This window comes from Sorex araneus, chromosome 4 (genome assembly GCF_027595985.1).
Source record: "Sorex araneus isolate mSorAra2 chromosome 4, mSorAra2.pri, whole genome shotgun sequence".
NCBI lineage: Eukaryota > Metazoa > Chordata > Mammalia > Eulipotyphla > Soricidae > Sorex > Sorex araneus.
The window spans coordinates 10,173,275-10,194,684 of record NC_073305.1 but is presented as its reverse complement, the minus strand read 5'-3'; the positions used below and the strand labels follow the sequence as shown (position 1 = coordinate 10,194,684).

The 21,410-nt window shown below is 63.5% G+C and overlaps 1 protein-coding gene across 1 annotated transcript in view; it reads right to left on the bottom strand.

The window, feature by feature from the left end:
- Positions 1-432: 432 nt before the first annotated feature.
- Positions 433-21,410, bottom strand: part of NUP210 (nucleoporin 210) — a 61,490-nt gene continuing 40,512 nt past the window's right edge. Inside the window, exons 21-40 of the mRNA XM_055134966.1 lie at positions 19,207-19,335; positions 17,027-17,154; positions 16,804-16,939; positions 15,622-15,684; positions 15,322-15,501; positions 14,897-14,977; positions 14,176-14,307; positions 13,182-13,340; positions 11,453-11,544; positions 9,474-9,648; positions 8,240-8,415; positions 7,505-7,725; positions 6,488-6,624; positions 5,313-5,436; positions 4,076-4,222; positions 3,627-3,877; positions 2,875-3,091; positions 2,136-2,231; positions 1,984-2,067; positions 433-1,607 (exon numbers count right to left, since the gene is read on the bottom strand). Of these exons, the coding sequence (XP_054990941.1) occupies positions 1,507-1,607; positions 1,984-2,067; positions 2,136-2,231; positions 2,875-3,091; positions 3,627-3,877; positions 4,076-4,222; positions 5,313-5,436; positions 6,488-6,624; positions 7,505-7,725; positions 8,240-8,415; positions 9,474-9,648; positions 11,453-11,544; positions 13,182-13,340; positions 14,176-14,307; positions 14,897-14,977; positions 15,322-15,501; positions 15,622-15,684; positions 16,804-16,939; positions 17,027-17,154; positions 19,207-19,335 (2,829 nt within the window). The 3' untranslated portion in view covers positions 433-1,506. The remainder of the gene's footprint in view (positions 1,608-1,983; positions 2,068-2,135; positions 2,232-2,874; positions 3,092-3,626; positions 3,878-4,075; positions 4,223-5,312; positions 5,437-6,487; positions 6,625-7,504; positions 7,726-8,239; positions 8,416-9,473; positions 9,649-11,452; positions 11,545-13,181; positions 13,341-14,175; positions 14,308-14,896; positions 14,978-15,321; positions 15,502-15,621; positions 15,685-16,803; positions 16,940-17,026; positions 17,155-19,206; positions 19,336-21,410) is intronic.

Here is a 21,410-nt window from a genome sequence, read left to right as displayed (position 1 = left end):
GCTGGGAGCCTCGGGGTGGCCTCTGCTGTTCAGGGCCAGTGCCACGTCCGGGACAAGGTGTGTCGAACAAGTGGGTACCCTGGGGGCCCCAAGTTTCTCTGACTTGTGATGGGAGCCTCCCAGAGTCTGGGCCTTTGCAGGGTGCCCTGGGATATGCCCGGGAAGGGGCAGCTGAGGGCCAGCCCAGAGGGCACGAACACCTGGACAGGTGGAGGCTTGGGGTGAGGGTGACCGGGCAAGGGAGCTGCCACTAGTGTGGGCCCAGGTGCCTGAGAGCGGGTGCCCCCGGGCAGGGACAGCCCACACCTGCAGCTGTGTGGCCGGCTGGTCAGTGCCGGGCAGGAGGCCTCGGAGGGTGGAGCAGACCAGACCTGCGTGGCCGGGAGCAATGCCGGGGGGAGGTCGAGGCTCCAGCAGCAACCACACGCCTCGTAAGAAATTAAACGGAGCTTTATTAAATAAACCCAGTAGAAACGCACCTATTTACATCCAAGGTGTCAGTCTGAGCTCAAGTAACACCCAAGGCACAATGCTTCCTGTCTGAGCTGCCAGAAGACACACACACGGCCCGGCCCGTGGCCCGGGCCCAGGAACTGACGGGGATTCACAGCTGAGGCTCAGGGTCCCACCACGCCCGGAGACGCTCGGGCTGCGCCTCCGGCTCTTCCTGAGAGCAGTGCCACTGGCCGTGGCCTCGGGGCGGGAGCCGGGAGGGGCCGGGGTGGGGGGAGGCTCAGATGTGCTGAGGTGGCACGGAGAGGAGGAGGAACGCGGGGGCTCCGGGCTCTGTGTGCGGACACGGCGGGAGGGAGGAGCTCAAGGCCATCTGTCCCCACACTGGACGCCTCGTGCTGACAGGAGGCGGGTGACCCAGGCCGGGGCCTGGCCTGGCGGAGCTACAATCAAGTCAGATGGAGCCACCGCTGTGACCCGCGTTACGTGGCGTGCCGTGTGCTGCTGGGCCGGGGGCACCCGGTGGCCTCCCTGAGACGCCCCCCATCTGTGCGCTCCCTTTGTTTTTTAAGCAGAAGCTAGGCTGGGGGAAAGAAACGTTTCCGTGGGGAAGAGAACCTCACAGAAATACTAAGCAAGGAAAAAGTCCTGTCCCTGAGATCACCGCAGCCCTCGGACCTGTCCAGTCGCCGTCTCCCCAGAGCTGCGGCGGGCTCTGAGCGGCCGGCAAGGGACACACATGCGCCTCTCGCCCAGACCCCCGGACCACCAGGCATGAGCCGGGGCGTCTCAGCTCGGGGCCCAAGTAAGGAGAAAGAAAAAGAGAAAGTACAAAACGGGCTTCGAGGCTTTTCTCCAAGCTCAAGCGAAGCGGCAGGTGAGCCGAGAGCTCCAGGCAGGCTGGGGAGCCAGGACAGGTTCCCCCCAGTGGGCGTGGCCCAGCCCCGATGGGCGTGGCCACCCAGGGGCATGGCTCCTGCCCCAGTGGGCGTGGCCCAGCCCTGTGGGCGTGGCTCCAGTGGGCGTGCCTCCGGCTGTGCCCGGCTGCATGGCCTAGTGGGAGGTATAGGCTGGGCTCCACAGCCCCGAGGGTGGGCTGGTTCTGCGCACCGGGGGCAGCGCGTTGAAAGAAGTCGGTGACAAGGCAGCTGCATCTGGATGGGGCAGGAGGAGGGTGCGTCAGAGTCCGCCGTGCCCACTGTAGCTATCAGTGGGGTGACCGGCTGGTACCCGCCGAGGGGAAGAGGGCTGGAGCGCACAGCTCACTGGTGAAATCCCTGACGAAACCGTGGCACAAAGGGGCCACTACTGTGGGGGCACAAAGGCTCTGAGGGGCCGGGCGTGCCCACGAGACCCCAGGGCCAGAGCCCAGGAAGGGGGGTGCCCACTGCAAGGCCAGGAAGGCAGTAAAACTAGTTGCCCAGAACACGGCTACTCTGTAAGAGTCCAGCCCCCAACCCGGGCCACAAAGCCAGATCCGCAGGGGGTGGGGCGATGGACCCGGAGAGAGCCCGGCAGGCCGCTACTCACAGTGGGGGCTGTGCTGCGGGCTGGAGCGGGGCGCCAGGGCCGCGGGCGAGGAGTGCTCCCGGGGTGCACAGATGGTGTGGTAGGCTGCGGGAAGTGGGGGCTCAGAGCGGGGCCGGAGGGCCTGGGAGGGGGCTCCCGGGGTGCCTGCTCACCTATGATCATGACGGCCGTCCCGGCCAGCAGGGCGAAGAGCGTGAAGAACATGACCTGGTAGGAGTCCAGGAAGTGCTGGAAGAGGCTGGATCCGTCTGTCCACACGGAACACCACCGTCACCCAGGGCCCAGCGCTGACCGCTCAGCAGCCCGAGCCCCCAAGAGGTGACCCAGCCACAGGGAAGAAACACGCGCAGGCAAAGGCTCCTCCTGCCCGGCCTGCCCCCAGCCCTTAGCAGGGCCCTTTCTGCACCCCCATTCGACAGGAAGGGGGGGCCCCTGGCGCACCCCAGACTTGCCTTAGGGGCCGGCCCCCTGTCAGCCCCTCCGCCTCCTCCTTCACCCGCTGAGCCACATTCCAGACCTGTCCCTTCACCCCTGTGTTAACTCCAGGCACTGTATTACAGGGAGGGGGTGGGGTCCTTGGTCCCTCTGCCCGCACGCGGATGCCAACTGGCCAGAGGGAGGCGCAGCAGGCCCAGGAGAGGTGTCTTGCATTGGTTTTCATCTCCCTGATCAATGGGGGACCCGTCTGAGGGTTCGGCAGGAGGGATGGTGACAGCCGACCAGCTCTCTGGGCAGTGGCGGTGGGCAGAGCCCGGGCAGGGACAGCGGCCTGAGGGCTGGGAGCCTTGAGGAGCAGGAGGACACACCTGGCCCCACTGCCCAGTCCCGACACCCCATGTCCCGACGCCCACACCTCCCTGTGCCCAGCTGTGGCCCTGCCCCACCACTCACGGGGCCCGGAGCCTCGGCGGTCCATCAGGAAGGCCACGGTGACCGGGATACTGATGGCCTGGTTCGTGGTGGGGCTGAAGAAGGTCAGGGCGGTGGACAGAGGCCCCTGGCTGCCGGCGGCCGGGTCCGAGACCCCGACGGTGTAGGTGATGAAGCTGGGCAGCCCCAGGGACTTCTCCTTCGCGAAGGCCAGCACAGCCGGTGACCCGGATTTCACCTAGGGCAGAGGCCGGGCCACTGGGTGAGCACCGCACTGCGCTCCACACGCCCTCCTCCCTCCGGAGCCTCTGAGCGCCACCTCCTGGGCAGAGGATGGCCCCTGGTGCCTGGAGAGAAGGGCAGAGCGCCAGGAGCCCGGAGAGCGGCCTGTGAAGCTGTGCCCAATGCCCCCAGGTGGCCGTGCACCCTCGCCACCCACAAGCCCCCGGCAGCCACGAGCTCCTTCACCCGACTCGACAGGCAGGGAACGCAGGGCCCCGACACGGCACTTGGAGGACCAAGTGGTCAGCAGGAGCGGGAGTGTCCCCGGCCTGCGTGGACAACCTGTGGCTTCTCCCCCTTCCGTGCGGGAGAGGCACAGACTGGGGGCTCTGGGGGGCTGCCCACGGCTGTGCTTAGACTGACCTTGCCAGGGACACGAGAGCAGAGGCCGGTCTGAATGCCAGTGGCTCCGACTTGGCAAGGGGCCCAGCCCCCAGCCCCCTCCACCGCCCCTGTCCCCCGCCTGCCCCCCAGGCCTTCCCGCAGCTCGCCTCCAGGCCCTCCAGGATCTCGGCGGCTCCGAAGACCTTGACCTCGGCGCTGCTGTAGTGGTTGCTCAGGAGGATCTCGGCCTGGTCGGCATAGAGGCCGGGGCTGAAGGGCACCTCAGCGCCCACCTGCTCTGCCTGCAGGTGGCGGCCCACGAGCGAGGCGGTGGCCACCAGTGCCGCCTTCTTCATGCTGAGCTGCTTCAGCTGCTTGTCCGTCAGCCTGCGCATGGTCACCGAGCACAGGTACTGGCCTGCGGGGACGGACGGGGTGTCTGCCTGGCCGCCCGCACTCACCCGGGCCCTGACCAGGCACCCCTCCTCCTCCACAGCCCCCAGGGGCCCTCCCCTGCTGGACTGAGGGCCCTGGGAGCCAAGCACACTCCAGCAAAGTGTCCCCCGAAGTCAAACACTCTTGGCCTCCCCCCCGGCACCTCCCACCACAAACTCACCCAGAGACGTGTCAAAGCTGGGCTCGGCCGTGACGACATCCTGAGCTGGGAAGTCGAAGTCGTCCTGCTGGAACTGGAGCTGGCAGCCAATGAGGGACTCGGGGTGCAGGGCCTCGACCACCTCCAGCTGGGCGGGGGAGCACTCACCTAGCGACAAGCCAGGGCCAAGGCACGGGCCCGAGTGAGAGGACAGCGGGGAGGGCCTGGCGCGCAGTTGGCTCAGGGTCGGTCCCCGGCATCCCCTAAGGTCGCCTGAGCCCACCGGGAGCGATTTGAGTGCGTAGCCAGGAGGTAGCCCTGAGCACTGTCAGGTGTGGCCCCCCCAAATATTTTTCAAGAGCAGCCAGCCGTCCCCATCCCCCGTCCCCATCCCCCCGGATGGTGGCCAGGTTCCATCAGAGCCAGCTGCTGTTTCTGACCATAAACTCAAGCTGTGCCTGAGTACCCCAGGGGGCCCCCGCCCACAGTGATCCACTGCCCCTTCCTGCCACAGGGGGGTGGCCAGGATAGGTGGGTCCAGCCCTCTAGGAGGGCAATGGTCCTCTCATTTCAGCCGCTGCAGGGAGGCTGGCAGAGGGGCCTGGGTCCCCAGGAGGTGCTAGCACTGTGCCCCCTGCTGCACGGGGATCTCAAGAACAGCCTGGGAGGCCACACCTGGCCCCTGAGCACTGCCTAGTGTGATCCCTGAGTGCAGAGCCAGGCGTCAGCCCCCAGCACTGTCGGGGTGGCGCCCAAACAAAAGCAAAACAGAAACAGCCCGAGGGGCTGGAGCCATAGCACAGCGGGGAGGGCATTTGCGTTGCATGCGGCTGACCTGGGTTCAATGCCCGGCACCCCATAGGGTTCCCTGAGCCCACCAGGAGTGATCCCTGAGCACAGAGCCAGGAGTAAGTCCTGAGCACCACTAGATGTGCCCCTTTCCCACCAAAACAAAAACAAAAAGAGCGTCTGGGTCAAAGAGTGGATGTTTGGCAGCTGCTACCCAAAGCTCTTGGGACAGTGCTGGAATGTGCCACCTCAGGAGAGGTGATTCCAGGCACCAGAGCCGCCGGTGTGGCCCGGAGCCTCCTTATGTTTCCCTGTGGCACCTGCCGTGGCATTTCTGGGTGCCAGGCTCCCCGGAGACCCAAATGCCCCAAGAACTGGAAGGAGCAGGTGAGCCCGGTGCTCTGGCGGGACTCGGGGGTGCAGCAGCCCCCTGGTCCCGGCCCTGGCTCCACACTGCTGCTCACTGTACCTCGCAGGTTGGAGCTCCTGTCGCCCAGGGTGACGGCCACTCTGGAGAACACCACATCCTGGGCACTGGGCTGGCCGGGGCGGGCGCGATGTGCCAGGATCCTCTGGGGGGCGCTAACCACAATCTGGGAGGGGGGAGACAGACGCCATCTCCACACTCGGCCTGGGGCCCACAGTGCCAAGGCCCACCTCCCTCCCGTCTCCCCCTGCTCCTTCCTGCCCTGTACCCCCAGGCCTGCCCCCACGTCGGTCACTGCCACACCCCCATACCCTGTCTTCCCCTCACGCCGCCCCATCCCACACCCAAACGGTGTCTGTGCTCTGATGACTCCTCCCCAGCCCACGCCTGGTCTCCGCCCACCCACGGGGGCCCACTGAGGGTGCACCCTGGGTCTCTTGGCTGAGCACCTGGACCCACACCCTGTCCTGGCTCCGACTGCACCAGGCACAGGGTCTCAAACCTGCCTAAGCAACTGGTGACAACTCTAAGGGCTCCCTTCAGACCGCCCTGTCACAGCCCGAGAACGGAGATGCCGAGTCTCAGCAGCCAAGCGGGGCTTGGAACCAGGCAGCCCCGCCCAGGCACTCAGTCTCAGCGGCACAGACCCCCCCCCCCCCCACCCCAGAGTCCAACACAGCCCAGGACCTGCGAGGATATGCAGCCCCTGCGCCCCTCGCGCCCTGCTGCCCAGGTCCTGCCCGGGCCGAGCAGCTTCCAGGGACACAGGCGTCCCTCTGTGCCACTGGCTGGCTGAGCTGCAGAACTAAGGGGCAGAGCTGCCGGGGCGCAAACAAGCGCTTAGCTGAGGCGTGTACGGCCAAACTGAACGCACTGACTCACTGCAGGGGCGAGGGGGGGAGCACAGTCTTGCTCGCCCCCAGAAAGACTGGAAGGTGATCGCCAGGGGAGGCTCAACTTGGCTGGTGACGTCACTTGGTGGCCTGGCCACCCACGGCTACCGCCCTGGGAAAGGCCCACCGGGCCCTTCCTGCCCACTGGCCTCGACAGCGTGGAGAGCCTGTGGGGACGCTGCGGGAGCCCCAAGGTGCAGGGAGGAGGGTCCCAGAGCAGAGAACTGGAGGGGCCCAGCCAGACGCCTCTTTCTCAAAGCTGAGGGACTTGCGACTGATACTGAAGTTCGGCCGTGCAGGGCCCCCCGAGTCCCAAAGCCTCACCTCCTTGTACGTCCTCAGGTGCCCGGCGACCTCGTAGTGCACGGTCACGGGTCCCATATCCCGGGCCACTGCCACGCCTGTCTTGGGGTCCACGTGGAGGATGTTGCTGGCAGAGGAGCTCCAGGTCCCGGGGAGGCCTGGCGGAGGGAGCCCCGTTGTCAGGTCAGCCTCCCGCCCAGGGCGGACACTCTTGCCCGCTGGGCATGGCCATGCTGCAGGCCTGGCCTCCAGTCCCGCAGAGGGCACCGAGGAGAGAAGCCAGCTCTGCAGCCACAGGTGCCCCAGCCCCTCCCGCACGTGGTACCCCTGAGGCCCCAACACACAGCCTCAGGGCCCCTCCCAGGGTCCCGAGATCCTTCCCCTGTCCTGGACCCTTGGCCCCAGGGCATCTGCCTGTCCATCCCCTTTAGCCAGGCAGCAGTCCCGCTCTGAGCTGTCAGTCGAGCATCTCTCTCCGCTGAGAGTCAAACACATCACACTTGTGCCATCAAAGAACTCGACAACCATTTCCTATTATGGCAGATGACATCTGCTCTTCTTCACAGTCAGCGCATAACCTCCTTTCAAAACGAATTTAACTATGTCAAAAAACAATTAAGAGGCCAATTTGGAAAAAAAAAATACAAAACCCAAAAACAAACCAAACACCCAAACAGTAATTGTAGACACTGCGTGGGAATAGCTGAACTCTGCTGACGCTTACCCCCACCTAAGCCTCCTTCTAAAGCAGGACAGGGTCCTTTCTCCTGCCCAGTGTGGCCCAGAAACCGAGAGAAATGAAAAGGAAACCTAACGCTCAGTTCCCCACAGCGCTACCGAGCCAGTCTAGACACAGGCAGAAAGTTCCAGAACTCTACCCAACGCAGGGCTGGTGAGCTCCTGTGTGAAGGGCGAGTGTGGCTGTGCCCTCAGCAGCAGCTCTCGGCCGACCAGTGCTGGGCACTCAGGGAGTGGCCGAGTGGTCAGTGGAGCTCGCCTGCCCAGAGAGGCAGCAGGAGGGGCTGGCATGGAGCTCACCTTCAGGACTGAGCAGGGTGGTGGACAGGCAGAGGACATCTCCCACCACCACCGTGCCGGACAGCTGTGGGGAGATGGCCTGGACGACGGGTAGCGGCACGAAGTCGGAGAGGCCGGCGTGCTCAGCGTCCCAGGCACTGAGCAGGGTAAGGCCCACGCTGACGGCCCGCACCACGCAGGTGTGGTTGGTCGAGCCCTTCCCAATCTGCACGAACTCATCCCTGCGGGCCAGGAGAGAGGGGCCCGGTGTCAGGGGAGCCAGGAGAGGGGGGGCCCGGTGTCAGGGGAGCCCCTGCTTCCAGGGACAGCTGCTGGCACCGTGGCCGCTGGATGAGCCTTTCTCAGAAGTCCCGGGGAAGCTGCTGTTGCCCAGGGTGCGGGGGGCATGTTGGCCCATGTGCTCAGCACAGATGCCCACCCCCTGGCTCGGCCTGTCTCAGCCGCCAAGCAGCCATGGCGCTCAGCGGGCCTCTGCCCTGCCGGCCGATCCTCTCTGCTCTTCAGTCTGATCCGTGCAGGGGCCACAGGGCCAGGACAATGTCTGAGCTCTCGCCTCCCCTGGTCCAGCTCCCACGAGTCACAAAAACCCTGACATAGACCGTCTAGCTGCCCACCAACCCCCAGCCTGGAGTCTCACTTCCCTGGTCCCACTTCCTGTCTGTGCCCTGGGACGCCTCTGGGTCCCATGAGGGCCCCGCTGAACCCCAGGGAGAAGGACGTGCCGCCCACCCCTACCTGTTGGTGGCGAAGTTGAGGACAGAGTTGTGGGCGTGGAAAACGTCTCCTGAGTTGTCGTGGAAGTGGACAGTGAAGGTCACGGTCATTCCCAAAGGCAGGGCCGTCAGGGCATCCTTGTTGGGGGTGTGCAGGGCAGGGCTCATGGAGATCCTCAGGTAAGACACGGGGGACACCTAGGGGGGCACAGTGACAGGGTGGTGACAGGTGTGTCCCTCCAAACCCTCCCGAGGAGGGGATGCTCTCAGGAAGCCCACGAGGCTGGCCTGGCTCAGGGGAGCTGGGAAGAGGAGGGGCTCACTCGTGCCCCTGGCCCGTGCCCAGTGCCTCGGGGGAGCAGAGTGCCACTCACGCACAGACACCTCCCTGCTGGGAGGCACGGGGGCAGCGGTGACAGGGAGGGAGGGCACGGTGGGCATCAGGGTGCAGGGACCCGAGTTCCAAAGATCAACCTTGGTGGCTGAGACGCTGAAAGGCCCTGAGTGCAGGTGCTCCCACATAGCCCCAGGCTCAATCCTCGATCCCCAGACCCTCATGGTTCCCTGAGCACTGCCCGGAAGGGCCTCCGAGCAGTGTGTAGGAGGTGCCCCAAGCACCCTTGGGTGCAGCCCCCTTATAAAGGGGATAGCCTTGGCTGACTCATATGCCCTTCCTGGATAGGAAGCTGGCGCCCCACAGCCCCCAGACATCGTGCCTGCTGTGGAGAGGAAGAGGGGCTGGTCTCCCATGCGGGTCCCTTGGACACAGAAGGCCACCTGCTCGGAGCTGGGAAACCCCTACGACATCTCCCTTTGAGAGAGTGGCTGTGAGGAGGGCTGGGAAGAAATTCTGTTCTGAACAAACCCGGGACCCGGGGCACACGAGGAGCAGAGAAAGGTGGAGGGTGGGCATGAGAGAGCTGCGGAACCCACGGGGGTCGGCGAGGAAGACTGGACCACAGTGCTGCCTGACGCCCTCCACGCTGGCCTTCACCGGTCACTTCCAGAACTAGGTCTTGTTCTCCGGGCGGCTGGGGCCTGGCCTATGCCTTCAGTGCCCCTGGTCTGGACTCTGAGGCGCCAGCCCAGGCACAGCTGGGGTCAGTGTCCCCATCCAAGAGACAAGAGGGTCACGACAGAGACGAGAGGAGCCTGAACTTTCCCCAGGACCCGTGGCTGCCTCGGGCGCTGCACCCACCCTCACCCACCACCTCCCCGGCCTGGCCTCGCCCCAGAGCGGGACTGGCAGGTCCTACCTTCACAGCGACGAGGATGGTTTGGTTGGTCCCAAAATGCTCCTGGGCGGTGATCTGGATGGTGGACATGCCCACGGCAGAGCCAGACACCAGGAAGCCTTTCTCGTCCATGTGCACGAGCGGAACCTTCTCGGGCCCGTCCAGGACGCGGTAGCTGAGGGCGGCGACACCGTCCCTGGGAGCGAGAGTGGGTCCGTGTGCAGCGGGATGGCCGCGCAGGGTTAACTGGGCTCTGGGAGGGGAAACGCCCGTCCCGGGCCCCAGGCCCCGGGAGCCTGCGCTGGCAGCCCCGGAGGAGAGCGGCTGCCGGGGAAGGGGGCGGTGGGGACTCGTGTGCGGAGGTGAGGGAGGGCCCCGGCCCAGGGGACACAGCTCCCAGCAGAGCCCACGGCCTGCAGACTGCCCAACCCGGGCCCAGCACAGGCCTTACTATGCACCCTGAGCACTAAAACGAGCTCAGGCTCCTGCTATTCTGTTCCCGCGGGGCCCGTGGGACCCCCAGAGCCACTCGGGCAGTCAGGAAGCAGGTCTGTCCCTGAGCCCAGCACTTAACAAAGGAGGGGCCCCCCACGGCACCCCAAACCCACCACCTCACACAGGGCAGGAAGGCAGAGCCCCTCTGTGCACCCCAAACCCACCAACTCACACCAGAGAGCTACACCCCCAATGTACCCCAGACCCTGAGGTGTATATGTGTCTATGTATATGAGTGCGTGTGCGCATGCATATGTGCATGTGTCTATGTGAATGCATGTGAGTGTATGTGTATACGAGCATATCTATAAGTACACATATGTGAAAGTATATTGTGTGTATGTAAAAGTATACACGAGTGTATGTGACAGTATATGTGGTGTATGTGTTTGAGTGTAAGTGCATGTACGTGAGTGTGTGCACATGAGGGTATGAGTGTATATGTGTGTACATGAGTGTACATGCATGTGATTGTGTGTGTATAAGTGCACATATGTGAAAGTGCTTTACGTGTACACATATGTTAAAGTGTTTTGCGTGAGTATATTTGAATGTGTGTGTACATGTGTTTATATGTGTGTGCATGTGAGTGTGTATGAGTGTGTATATGAGACTGCATATGTCTGAGGGATGTGGAAAGGGTCTGTGTGAGCATGTGTGCATGCCTGAGGGATGTGAAGCGGGTTTGTGTGTGCGTGTGTGTGCATGCCTGAGGCACAGGGATGGCCTGGGTGGTGCTCACAGCCCCAGGTCACGCTGCAGGGCATCCAAAGTCCCTTTCCCTGAGGCAAACCCCAGACCTGCCTTAAAGCTTGTTCTCAGGGCTGGGGAGACAACCCAGAGGCCTGAGTGTCGGCTCTACATGCAGAAGCTGGAGTGTGATCCCGGCCCTGCAGGCTCCCAGCACAGAGCTGGGCAAAGCTCTCAAGCACCACTGGGTGTGGCTCCCAACCCAGTGTACTAAGAGAGGAACGAGTGTGTGTATGTGTGTGTGTGCACGAGCATGTGTTAGCGTGTGTATGTTTGTGTGTGCACAAGCGTGTGTGAGGGTAGGATCAAGGTGTGCATGTCCCCCTGTGGTTCACCTTGGAGGGGTTGCATCACAGGGGCGAGAGTCCCGTACGGGGCCCCCTGCAGTGCGGCTGGGGGGAGAGGACCCCTTCCAGGATGCTCCTGCAGCCGCATGGGCCCAGGGCTCACCGGCGACACGCTGTGGGGGCTCTGCCGTGTGGGGAGTAAGCTTGGGCCTCAAGCAGGCCACTACGCGCTCCACCACCACAGCCACGTCCCTGGAACAGTGGGGTGGGGGGCTCGGAAGCCCACCCCTTGCTGCTCCTTCCTTCCCAGTGAGGGGCTGGGGCTCAGCAGCTCTCCCGGGTTTCCGGGTGTAGTGAGGAGCAGGCGCGGGAGATGGGGGGTGCGCTCGGGGCCACGGCTCACGGCTCCTGCCAACTTTGACAAATGAGGTGGCGCGGAGGGGCGGGAAGCGGCGCTGACTCACGTACCTGTTTGTCTGGAGCTTTATAAACGAGTTGGGTGACATTAGTATTTGTTCTGCTTCTATTCCAGGGCTCAGCAGCCGCAGCTTCTCAAATACCTGAGGGAGGCGACAGATACAGCGGCTTCCCGTGAGGCTGGGGCCTCTGGGCCTCGGCTGTGCCTGAGTGTGTGAGTGTTTACGTTTCCATCCTTTTGGGGCAGGGGGCGTCACCTTCCCTGGGTTGCAGGAGGGAGCCTGGTCGAGACACACATGGGGGGCAGATCTAGGGGTACACACAGGGCGGGGAGATAGGCCCAGCGGTGCACAAGGTTGGGGGGACAGACAGGCATGGTGGTGTACATGGGGTGGGGGGTCCGACAGGCCTGGGGGTGCACATGGGGTGGGGGGACAGACAGGCCTGGGGGTGCACAGGCTGGGTGGGGGCAGCAGACAGGCCAGGGCGGGACTTGCTGGGGCCGAGTCTGCAGAGAGCTGGGCTGCCCTTTCTTGTGATGACCCTGTCCATGGTCCACAGGGTCCTAACCTCAGTCCTTCCCATTCCAGTCCAGATGGAGCCAGAGCAGGCGACCCTGGTGATGTGGGGTCTTGCAAGTTCCCCTCATCCCTGGGGCCTGCAGAAAGTCATGGCCTGCAGCCCTGGGCAGCAATGCTCACCCCAGAACTCTGAACCCCGCCCTGTGCATGTCCTAAGGCAGCAGGGCTACACCCCAGTGGGATGAGCATCGACCCTAGGTCCTGCCATCTCCTTGGGCCAACCTCTCCTTTCCCAATGCTGGCAAAAATGGTCACTTCTAAGCACCCCAATGGACTCAACAGATTAATTTCAACGTTCTGAAGCATCTCCTGGACTCAATTCCCCTGTGCGGTCTAGAGAAACTGAGGCAGGGGCATTATTGTCCCAACTGAGAGCATAAGCTTAGGAAATTATGAGTCCCCGTCTTTAATTCCGTGATCAATGTCACAACTTGCTTTTGTTTTGGGGCCACAATGGGCAGTGCTCAGGGCCTACTCCTGGCTTTGCTCTCAGGAATCACTCCTGGTGGGGCTCAGGGGACCATAGTGGGTGCTGGAGATTGAACCTAGGTTGGCTGCATGCAAGGCAAGCGCCCACCCCACCGTTCCATTGCTCCAGCCCTAGAACCAATTTTTATTTTCCACTGGGAGAGTGCGTCTGTGCCTCTCTGTGTCTGTATGCACATGTGCAGGTGGGTCTGTCTCCCCGAGTCAGCATACACACGTGGGTACATGTCTCTCCGTCTCAACATGCACATGTGTGTCTATGTATGTTTACATGCGGAGACATGGGGGTGTGGAGATGCATGATGTCTGTGTGTATGTTGGGGTGCTGAGTCTGCATGAGAGAGTCGTGGGGCTCTGGGTCCTGACACAGGAACGATGGCAGGGACCCTGAGAACCTTTTTTGGGGGGAGGGGTCACGCCTTTTCCAAGGCACCCTCGAGGCCAGTCTGATGTGTAACCCTGGGTTTTGGCCTCTGATCGCAGCCGAGTTGAGAGGTGTGGGCAGTGGGGGTCAGGCTGCCTCTCTGAGGTCCTCAGAGTTTCCGGACAGCAAATGCCTGGCTGACCACTCCCAGCTGCTGTGCCCTCCCGAGAGGGGACCCCCAACTCCAAACAGCTGGACCTGCCGCTTGAGGAGCTTGCGGCCCTTCCCTCCTCTGCACGCTGACCCCTGGCCTTCCGCAGTAGCCAGGGTCCCCCGCTGCCAACCTCACCTGGATCTGGATCTCATCTGACAGCTCCGCGGCCCGGTCCTGCAGCTGCCCGGCAGCGGGGTCCAGGGCCCTGACCACCACTCGCAGCCCCGTGCGGCCTCGCCCCCGGCCGTGCACATTCATGGCGAAGTTGTGTTGTGAGGGGAGCCGGATGGACGCCTGCAGACACGGACGCGCTTCAGGGAGGGCCCGCGGGGCCCTGGCACTTAGAGAGCTAAGGGGAGCCTCCCGCTGTGTTCGCTCTCAGGGCCGCGAGCCCAGGTCTGGGTCAGCCACAGACACATGGGCGCTGAGCAGTACCCCGAGGTGACCCTGGCCAGCGTGAGGACACGGGGTTCCTCTGAGCCATCAGAGTGCATGTACAGGCTCTGACCACCGGGAGGGGGATGGCCTGGGGGTGCTGAGCTGGGCATGGACCCCCAGAGCCTCCTGCCAAGGGACCAATGGCAGGAGTGAGTGTTCACATTGGGGCCCCATCACCACCAGGTCAGGCGCCCACTGGAGGGCACCCGGGGGTCCGCATTGGTCTCCTCCCTGCTCTGCAGCAACCCCCACGGCCAGGGCGAGGGGTCAGACCCTCTATGGAGGACTCGGGGGTGGCCCAGGGGTAAGGCCGAGGGCGCCTCAGCTGCAAGTGGCATCTCCCCCCCGGGGTCCAGCGACAGCCTGGGACTCACTCCTGTTCTGGGGCTTGGCTGGCTTAATGGCTGGCACACTAGTCCCCAACACCCCTCTCAAGTGGTGACAGTAAGGGACTGAGATGAGAGGGCGCTGGAGTGCCTGTGAGATGGGGGGACAGCATGGTGGCAGCTGGGGACAGGTCTTGATGGGCCTCAGAGAGGAGTGGGGCTGGGAGCAGGCTAGGAGTGAAACTGGGATGGAGGGACTGCATGGACCCCCATGCTGGTGGGACTCAGGGTGCCTCGTGGGCGCCCCCTGCTGGCATGGACACAGGGCTCTCGTGGTGGCCCCACACTGGTCAGGATGGGGTTACCTCGTGGTGCCGACCCCGGACATCCAGAATATCCCGCTTGGTGACAGACCAGTGGAAGGTCAGGCCAGGCACGGCGTTGCCGAAGGAGAAAGGGTTCTGGTTGTTGGTGATCCCAGTGACATAGACGGGCATCTGTGGGGAGAAACCGGCTGCTGGGATACCCAGCCCAAATCCCAGATGCACCGCTGGTGCCTGGGGCGCAGTAAGCTGAGCCCAGAGCCTCCCGGTGGCCGGAAGCTGTGTGGACCGCAACAGGCAGAGGCCAACACAGACCGAACACAGAGCAGACCGGCATGAAACAGGCCAAACCCAGGAGTGGATGGTCCCAGGACAGAGCAAACATGGGACAGTCGGAACCCACGAGAGGCCGAACATAGGATAGAATGTGTGTGCTTTCTATCTAGGGCCTGGCCAAGAGCCCATTAACAATAATCATGCACACAGAGCCACACTCACTCACACACACACACACACACACACACACACACACACACACACACACACGCAAGCATGGTCTCGCCCCAAGTTTCTGCAGTGGCTCCTCTTTCTTGACAGAGCAGGACCTGAGGTGGAGGAGGTGTGGGGAGCTAGATCTCCCCATCCTGGACAGGAGGCAGCCCTTGTCCTCCTCCCCAGTGGCCAGAGCAGGTGAGCAGCAGTTCCCCCTCCTGAGCCCAGCGGGCAGTCAGACAGTGCTCCCGGAACCACAGTGCCACCTCACCTGGGTCCCTGTCCGCATGCGCGTGATGGGCGCACGGATCCTCACTGCCCGCAGGAGAAGAACCTCCACCTCCACGATGTCCTAGGAGAGAAGTGGGGGCTCCGGTGGGCTGGGGAAGGGCCACATGCCAGGGACAGGGGTTTCGAGAGGGATACCCCCCACCTGGGAGGTGGCATCTGCCACACTGAGGTCAAGTCCCAGGACATGGTACATCCTGGGGGTCCACACAGGCTCCCCTCCCTGGGGGACCAGCACTGTGGGGACCCACTCCCCTGACAGGGCCGGGGAGAGGGATGGTCTCCAGAGCAGAGCCCGAGCAGAGCCCCCGACCGCCCCCATAAGGGGCTGCCCCTCCCACCACCATGGTGCTTGGGCAGCAGGAGCCTCTCCCGACCACACCCTGTGAGCAGGGCAGATCCGGTCACCTGCGACACGATGACCAGCTTGCCGGTCTCTGCGTCCACAGCTTGCACCACCCCCGACACGGAGGCATTGCCCACGGCGAGGCCCTGCACCAGCCCGGCGCCAGTCACCAGCGCCACACTCGTGTTGCCGATGGAGAAGAGAATGTTGGACTGAGGCTGGGGGCCGCCCTCGGATGTGATCTGCAAGGGGAGACAGGGGGCCGTCACCCAGCTTGGCAGAGGCCGACACCCCACTCCTGCTCCCTGCTCAGCAGTGCAGGGGAGGGCGGGGAGCCAAGGCTGCACACGCCTCTGCCCTACCTGCATCGTGGCCCCGATGATCAACGTCACCTTCCGGGGTATCAGTCGGAACGGGGGAAAGACCTAGGCGTGGGGAACAGAAAAGGGGGCAAGGGGGGCTGTGTTCCATGCTCAGGTGCCCGGCACGAGGCACCCCCAGCAGTGCTGGGACAGGGACTCGATCAGAACCCCAACCCCATGGCCCTGGGGAGAGGGACCGCCAAGGCCTGGGATCGGGTCCCTTAAGGGGAGCACAAGCATCCCTGGGATCTCGCCCACAGCCCCTGAATCTGTGGTCTCAGGTCACCCGGGAGCTGCAGAATCACACACAGCCCCTGGAGCAGGGGCGGGTCCCGCACTCAGGGGGGACAGACAGGCCTCCAGGGCTGTCTGCTGTGTTCACGCTGATGTTTGCACCACCTGGCAAGGTAACTGCCCCCTTTCTCTGAGTCTCTCCAGATCTCATAACCCGACTGCCTAGGCTGCCCTCACACCTTTCCACATGGCCAGGCAGTGACAAGGGAGGCCTCGTCCCTCTCTCATTGGGGGGCCCCCCTTCCCCAGTCTGACAGGACCAACCAGCACAGCCACCAGAAATTCCCTGGTGGAGGGGCGGGGCTTGAGGTGGGTGGGGCTCCCGAGTGGCGGGACTATTGGGTGGGTGGGGCCTGGGAGGCGGGGTTCTGTGTGGGCGGGGCCTTGGGGCAGGCGGGGCACTGGCTGCACCCCAGGCCTGCATGCATAGAGACAACAAGGCGCCCCCGTGCAGAGGAACCAACCGAGGTCAAAGGAGCTGGTGCTGTGTGCACATTACCTGGGAACACAGTTCCACAGCCCAGGCAGCCAGGATCCCTGGCTTTTCCCTCGCACAACCTGGCAAGACGCGCACCCCAGCACAGCCCAGGTGCAGAAGGAGCTTACCCAGAGAGCTCCCCAAGGTACTTCCCTACATCAACCCACACGGTCCCCCTGGCTCCTCTCTGCACCGACGGAGTGGGTGCGGGCCCAGCACAAGGCTCGGGGTCCAACCAGTAGGGCGGGGGGTGGTCAGGGGAAGGAAACAAGGTAGGAAACACACGGGACTGGCCAGACTCCAGGGTGGCCTCCTGGCTGCTGCCTGGCCAGCCCTGAAGCCCCAGGCCAGTGACGAGCCGCCCCACCTCTGCCCTGGGCTGTCCCGAGGGCCAGGGCGACCAGCCTTACCTCGATCTGCTGCGGGGCCGAGTTGATTCTCTGTCCCGCTCTATCGGTCACCGTGGCTGTCAGACTCGTCTGGCCAATGGCCACGCCATGGACGCGGAACATGGCCGTGTAGTTGTCGAGGGCCTCGTCCAGGGCCCTGCAACGGGAGGAAGGACTCGGACCCCCCCTCAAACCAGACCGCGCCCCCCCAACCCCCTATGCTCCTCCCTGCCCGGACACTCACACCAAGGTGACAATCTGGGAGGCTGAGCGGAGCTGCAGGTCCATGAAGGCAAAGTACTTGGCCAGGAATGGCTTCTTGTGGAAGTCCAGCACGCGGACGTGGGCAGTGACCGCCTTCCCGATCTCCACCTGGCGGGGGACAGGGGCACACAGGCTCAGGTGGGTGTGCACCTCAACACCTCTGCCACCAGACTGCCCTGAAAAAGGGTCCCCACCTGCACCCCCGCCTGGGAGTAAAGGGGAACTGCCTGTCTCCAAACTGTCACCAAAGACCAAGGGTCACAAGGGGCTTTAGGCACAGGAAGCAGCGCTACATGGCGTTTACAGCTCAGGGTCAAAACATCAGGGACAGTCTAGCGGGCAGGGTGCTTGCTTGTACACGGCCAATCCAGGTCCGATCCCCAGAGGCCCCTATGGTCTCTGAGCCCCACCAGGAGTGATCCTTGAGTGCAGAGCCAGTAGCTGGCTCTGAGCACCACAGGTGTGTAGCCCCCAAACCAAAGAAAATGACACATATATGTTAAAAAAAGCCAGAGGCTTCATTTGTCTTGACAAAAGTAAGGATATTCCTTTTCTTCCTCCTTTGCAATTTAAAAAAAAAATAGATTTTGGGCCATACTCAGTGGTGCTCAGGGCTTACTCCTGGCTCTGTGCTCAGGAATCACCCCTGGTGGGGCTCTCAGGGGCCCCTATGGGATGCAGGGGATTGAATCCAGGTGGGCACATGCAAGGCGAGTGTGCTACCTGCTGTACTATCGCCCCATTACCCCACAGCCCACCCTCACCCCTCTTTCAAGAGCATTTTCCTTAGAAATCTCTGAACTAGAGGCATTCTCCCCTTTGCAGTGTACATCGGCCCCTTTCTGGGAGCCAGATCCTCCTTTTGCTGCTTACTGCGACCCAGGCATGTTCTCCTACGAGGTCCCCTGACACGCTGGCACAGACCCCACCCCACACAGACCCCCTCCAGCCAGAGAGGAGGACACTGGAGAGCCAATCCCGGAAGTTGCCCCTGTTGGCATTGACGGAGAGAGGACGGGATCGGGAGGCGCCGTCAGAGCCTGTGCTGCGTGGGGCTCACGTTCCTCTTGCCCAGCAGGCAAGTGGGCTGGGCTGGGTGCTCCCCACCTAGCCACAGAGCGGGCAGACTGCATGTCACACGGTCTGTTGCTTGACCAACACGCAGCTGCTCGCACGTGGCTCAGGCCTGGGGTCTCTTCACGGACTGTCCTGCAGTCCCGGTCAGGAACACAGACAGGACAGGAGAGGAACAGCCCTGCACACTCGGCGGTGGGTAGGACGTGTGGGACTCTACTCTGCCCGCCGCTGGGCTGCAGCCGCAGGACCGAGCCGGAGACGTTCTGGCCCTGCAAGCTGCCTGTGGTTGTACATTTGTCTCTTGACCCTGAATGTGTGCCTGTCCCACCCCCAGGGAACCTGGGAGAAAGGGAGCAGCCCTCTCCCCACCCCAACCCCCTCCTTGCACAACTGGATCTGGACTCTGTGGCCACCGCAGAGGTGCCCGGCCTTGCACCTGAAACCCCTGAGCATCACAAACCCACACAGTAGAGAACAGCCTTGTTAGCAAGGCGTGTGCTGGGCACTAGCGGGCGGGGATCCCCTTGGCGGGGCTGACCTGAAGTTGACCTCAGGTAAGTAGGTTTTGGCGGGGGCAGGGGCGGTGTGCAGTGCCTGAGACAGAACCGGGGTCAATGGGGCTGGAGCGATAGTACAACAGAGAGGACGCTGGTTTTGCCTGCGGCTGACCCAGGTCCAACCCCCGGCACCCCCTATGGCCCACTGAGCACTTCCAGAAGTGATCAGCACAGAGCCAGGAGTCAGCCCTGAGCACGGCCAGATGTGGCCTAGAAGCCCCCCACCCCTCCAGTAAAGCCTCGGGCAACTTGATGCCCTCACCTGCTGGGCTCTGGCCCCTGGGGCCAAGCATGTTGGCAGGGCTTTGCCATCAGCCAAGGAGGAGCCTGATCAGGTGTTGGTTTCCTTCAGCCCCAGATCTGAGCACACATGCTGAGTGTTTCCGGCCACTCAGGGGCTAATGGAGGGGTGGGCCCCGGAAAGTGGGCAGAGGAGCAACACGACATGCCTGGCCTTGTAGGCTCACACCGTGTCCCTGGTGTCCATGGGGCTGCAGAGGGGCCAGGGCAGGGCGTGGACACTGACCTTGTCCACCACGCGGACGTACAGCTCCTGAATGTCTGAGACGAAGACTTCGGCCTTCGCGGGCGCCGGGAAGGCGAGGCACAGGTCATGGACCATGACAGTGACCGAGCCCGGGAACAGAGGCAGCACCTGCGGGGCAGAGGGGGCAGGTGACACATGGCTGGATACCCTCCAGCACCCAGGACCCGTGTCCCACAGGAACCCAAGGTGGCCGCACGCCCTGGCAGGGACTCAGGGCACCCGTGCCACTGGCTATGTTTTAGAGGGGAAGAGAGTCTGGAGGAGGTATAAGGGTTCGAACACAGGCTCCCGAAGCTTTGGGCGCAGAGGGGTGTCAGGCCCATGGGGGTGTCTGTCGTGTGAGCAGTCAGGGCTGGGGAGAGTGAGGGGTCGGAGCTGCCCGGCCCTGACCTCAGCTCACAGAGCCCCAGTTCCAGGAGGGCCCTGAGGCCGCCTCTGTCTCGGGAAGCATCTGAGTCTTGTTTCTCGGTGCCACTGGCTGTCTGAAGCCAAGCGAAAGGACACACCTGGGCTCGCTGCCTGCCGCCCCCCGAAGCCTCTCCCCGTCCCGTCCAGACCTCCCTTCCCCAGAGACGCCTTCCCCAGGGTCTCTGCTGCTGTTGGCGCCCCCTGGGGACTGAGTCCACTGCACAGGGGCGGCGCAGGCGGGGGCCAATGCCAGGGCGGGTGGGTGTCGAGCCTGGAGGCCCCCCTGCCTGAGCCGGGCTCGACTGCCTGTGTGTCTCAGTCACCGGCAGGGACATGGGCTCAGCCTGTGCAGACAGGATCCGAACCAAGAACTTGGGGCCAGGTTCTGATCCGAGGGAGAGGAACAAGGGGGATCAGGTCCAGCTCAGCTCAGAGACTCTGTCCAAATGCTCAGTCCAGCCCCCTCCCCCATTTCCCTCTCTTCCAGCCCCCCAGCTGGAAGCTGGCTCTGCCTCGGGGCTGCGGTGCCTGTCAGAGTTAGGGACCCTGGCTCCGGTTCACAGCCTAGTCCGCGTGGCCTCTGGTGACCCCGCCGGCTAGATCCCCCCAGCTCCAACAACCAGGCTGCTTGGGACCTCACCTCGAGGTAGATGGCTGCTCAGAACCTGTCCCCCAGCCCCCCAGCTGCAGCCTCAGGATGGGCTGAGCCCCTGGCGTGGCTTGAGACCCCAATAAACCAGGAACAAATCCATTCCACTGAGAACCACGGTCCCTGGAGCCATTGCCATGGAAGCCTGGGGCCAGGCGGGGTTCAAGGAGGCCCAGCCTGAATTCTCTCTCTCTCTCTCTCTCTCTCTCTCTCTCTCTCACACACACACACACACACACACACACACACACACACACACACACACACCCCACCCCCAAACTGGCTGGACCGGTACTCTCTTTAAGAACAGAATTCAGGCTGCAGCGCCCTCAGGGGCTGAAGCCCAGCAGCAGGGACATGCCCGAGGGCTGTTATTTCTTCTTTAGACCTGTTCTGCAGGTTGAACAGACGCTGGATAGTGGGATGGAGGCCAGCAGGGGCCTTCCAGGCAGGGGCCTCTGGCATCTCTGCACACCCAGAGGCACACCTCACCCTGCTCCCCGAAGCCGGCGGGACCCCCTGCAAGGTGGGCCATGGGGGAGATGGAGAGAGTGCCAGGCAGGGGCGGCCTCCTGGTACTTCCCTGGGCGTAGGTCTGCTGCCTGTCCTGCGTCCCCCGGGTTCTAGTTCTCCGTGTCAGGGGTGCTGCCGACATGCATCTCCGCCCACAGACACTGGCACTGAGCCCCGGGGACACGCACACGCAGGGCCCACTGGGTCTGCGGGTCCCTTACCGGTGGCCTTTGTACAAGGAGCCGGCAGAAATGTCCAGCCCCACCGTCACATGGTGGGCCGGGCTCTGCAGAACAATACAGAGGAGGGGTGGGGGGTGGGGTTGTCCTGTCTCCCAACAGGTGCCCTTGGGGGGTCTTTGGGGAGGACACCAACCTCATCCAGGCTGGAGAGGGTCAGGGGCGGGGGGCTGGCACAGCCAAGATGGCCCATGGTGGGGGGCCAGGCATATCCTGCCCTGGTACTGGCCACCCCCTCAGCTACTGGGCCTCCTCGTGGACCCTGTGCCAGGGGACCAAGGGGACATGGAGAAAACCCAAGGTTTGTGCGGTCTGTCTGACAGCTCTGGGGTCCCCTGGGCAGGGAGGTGGCGGCGGCACGAACTGGGGCCCTG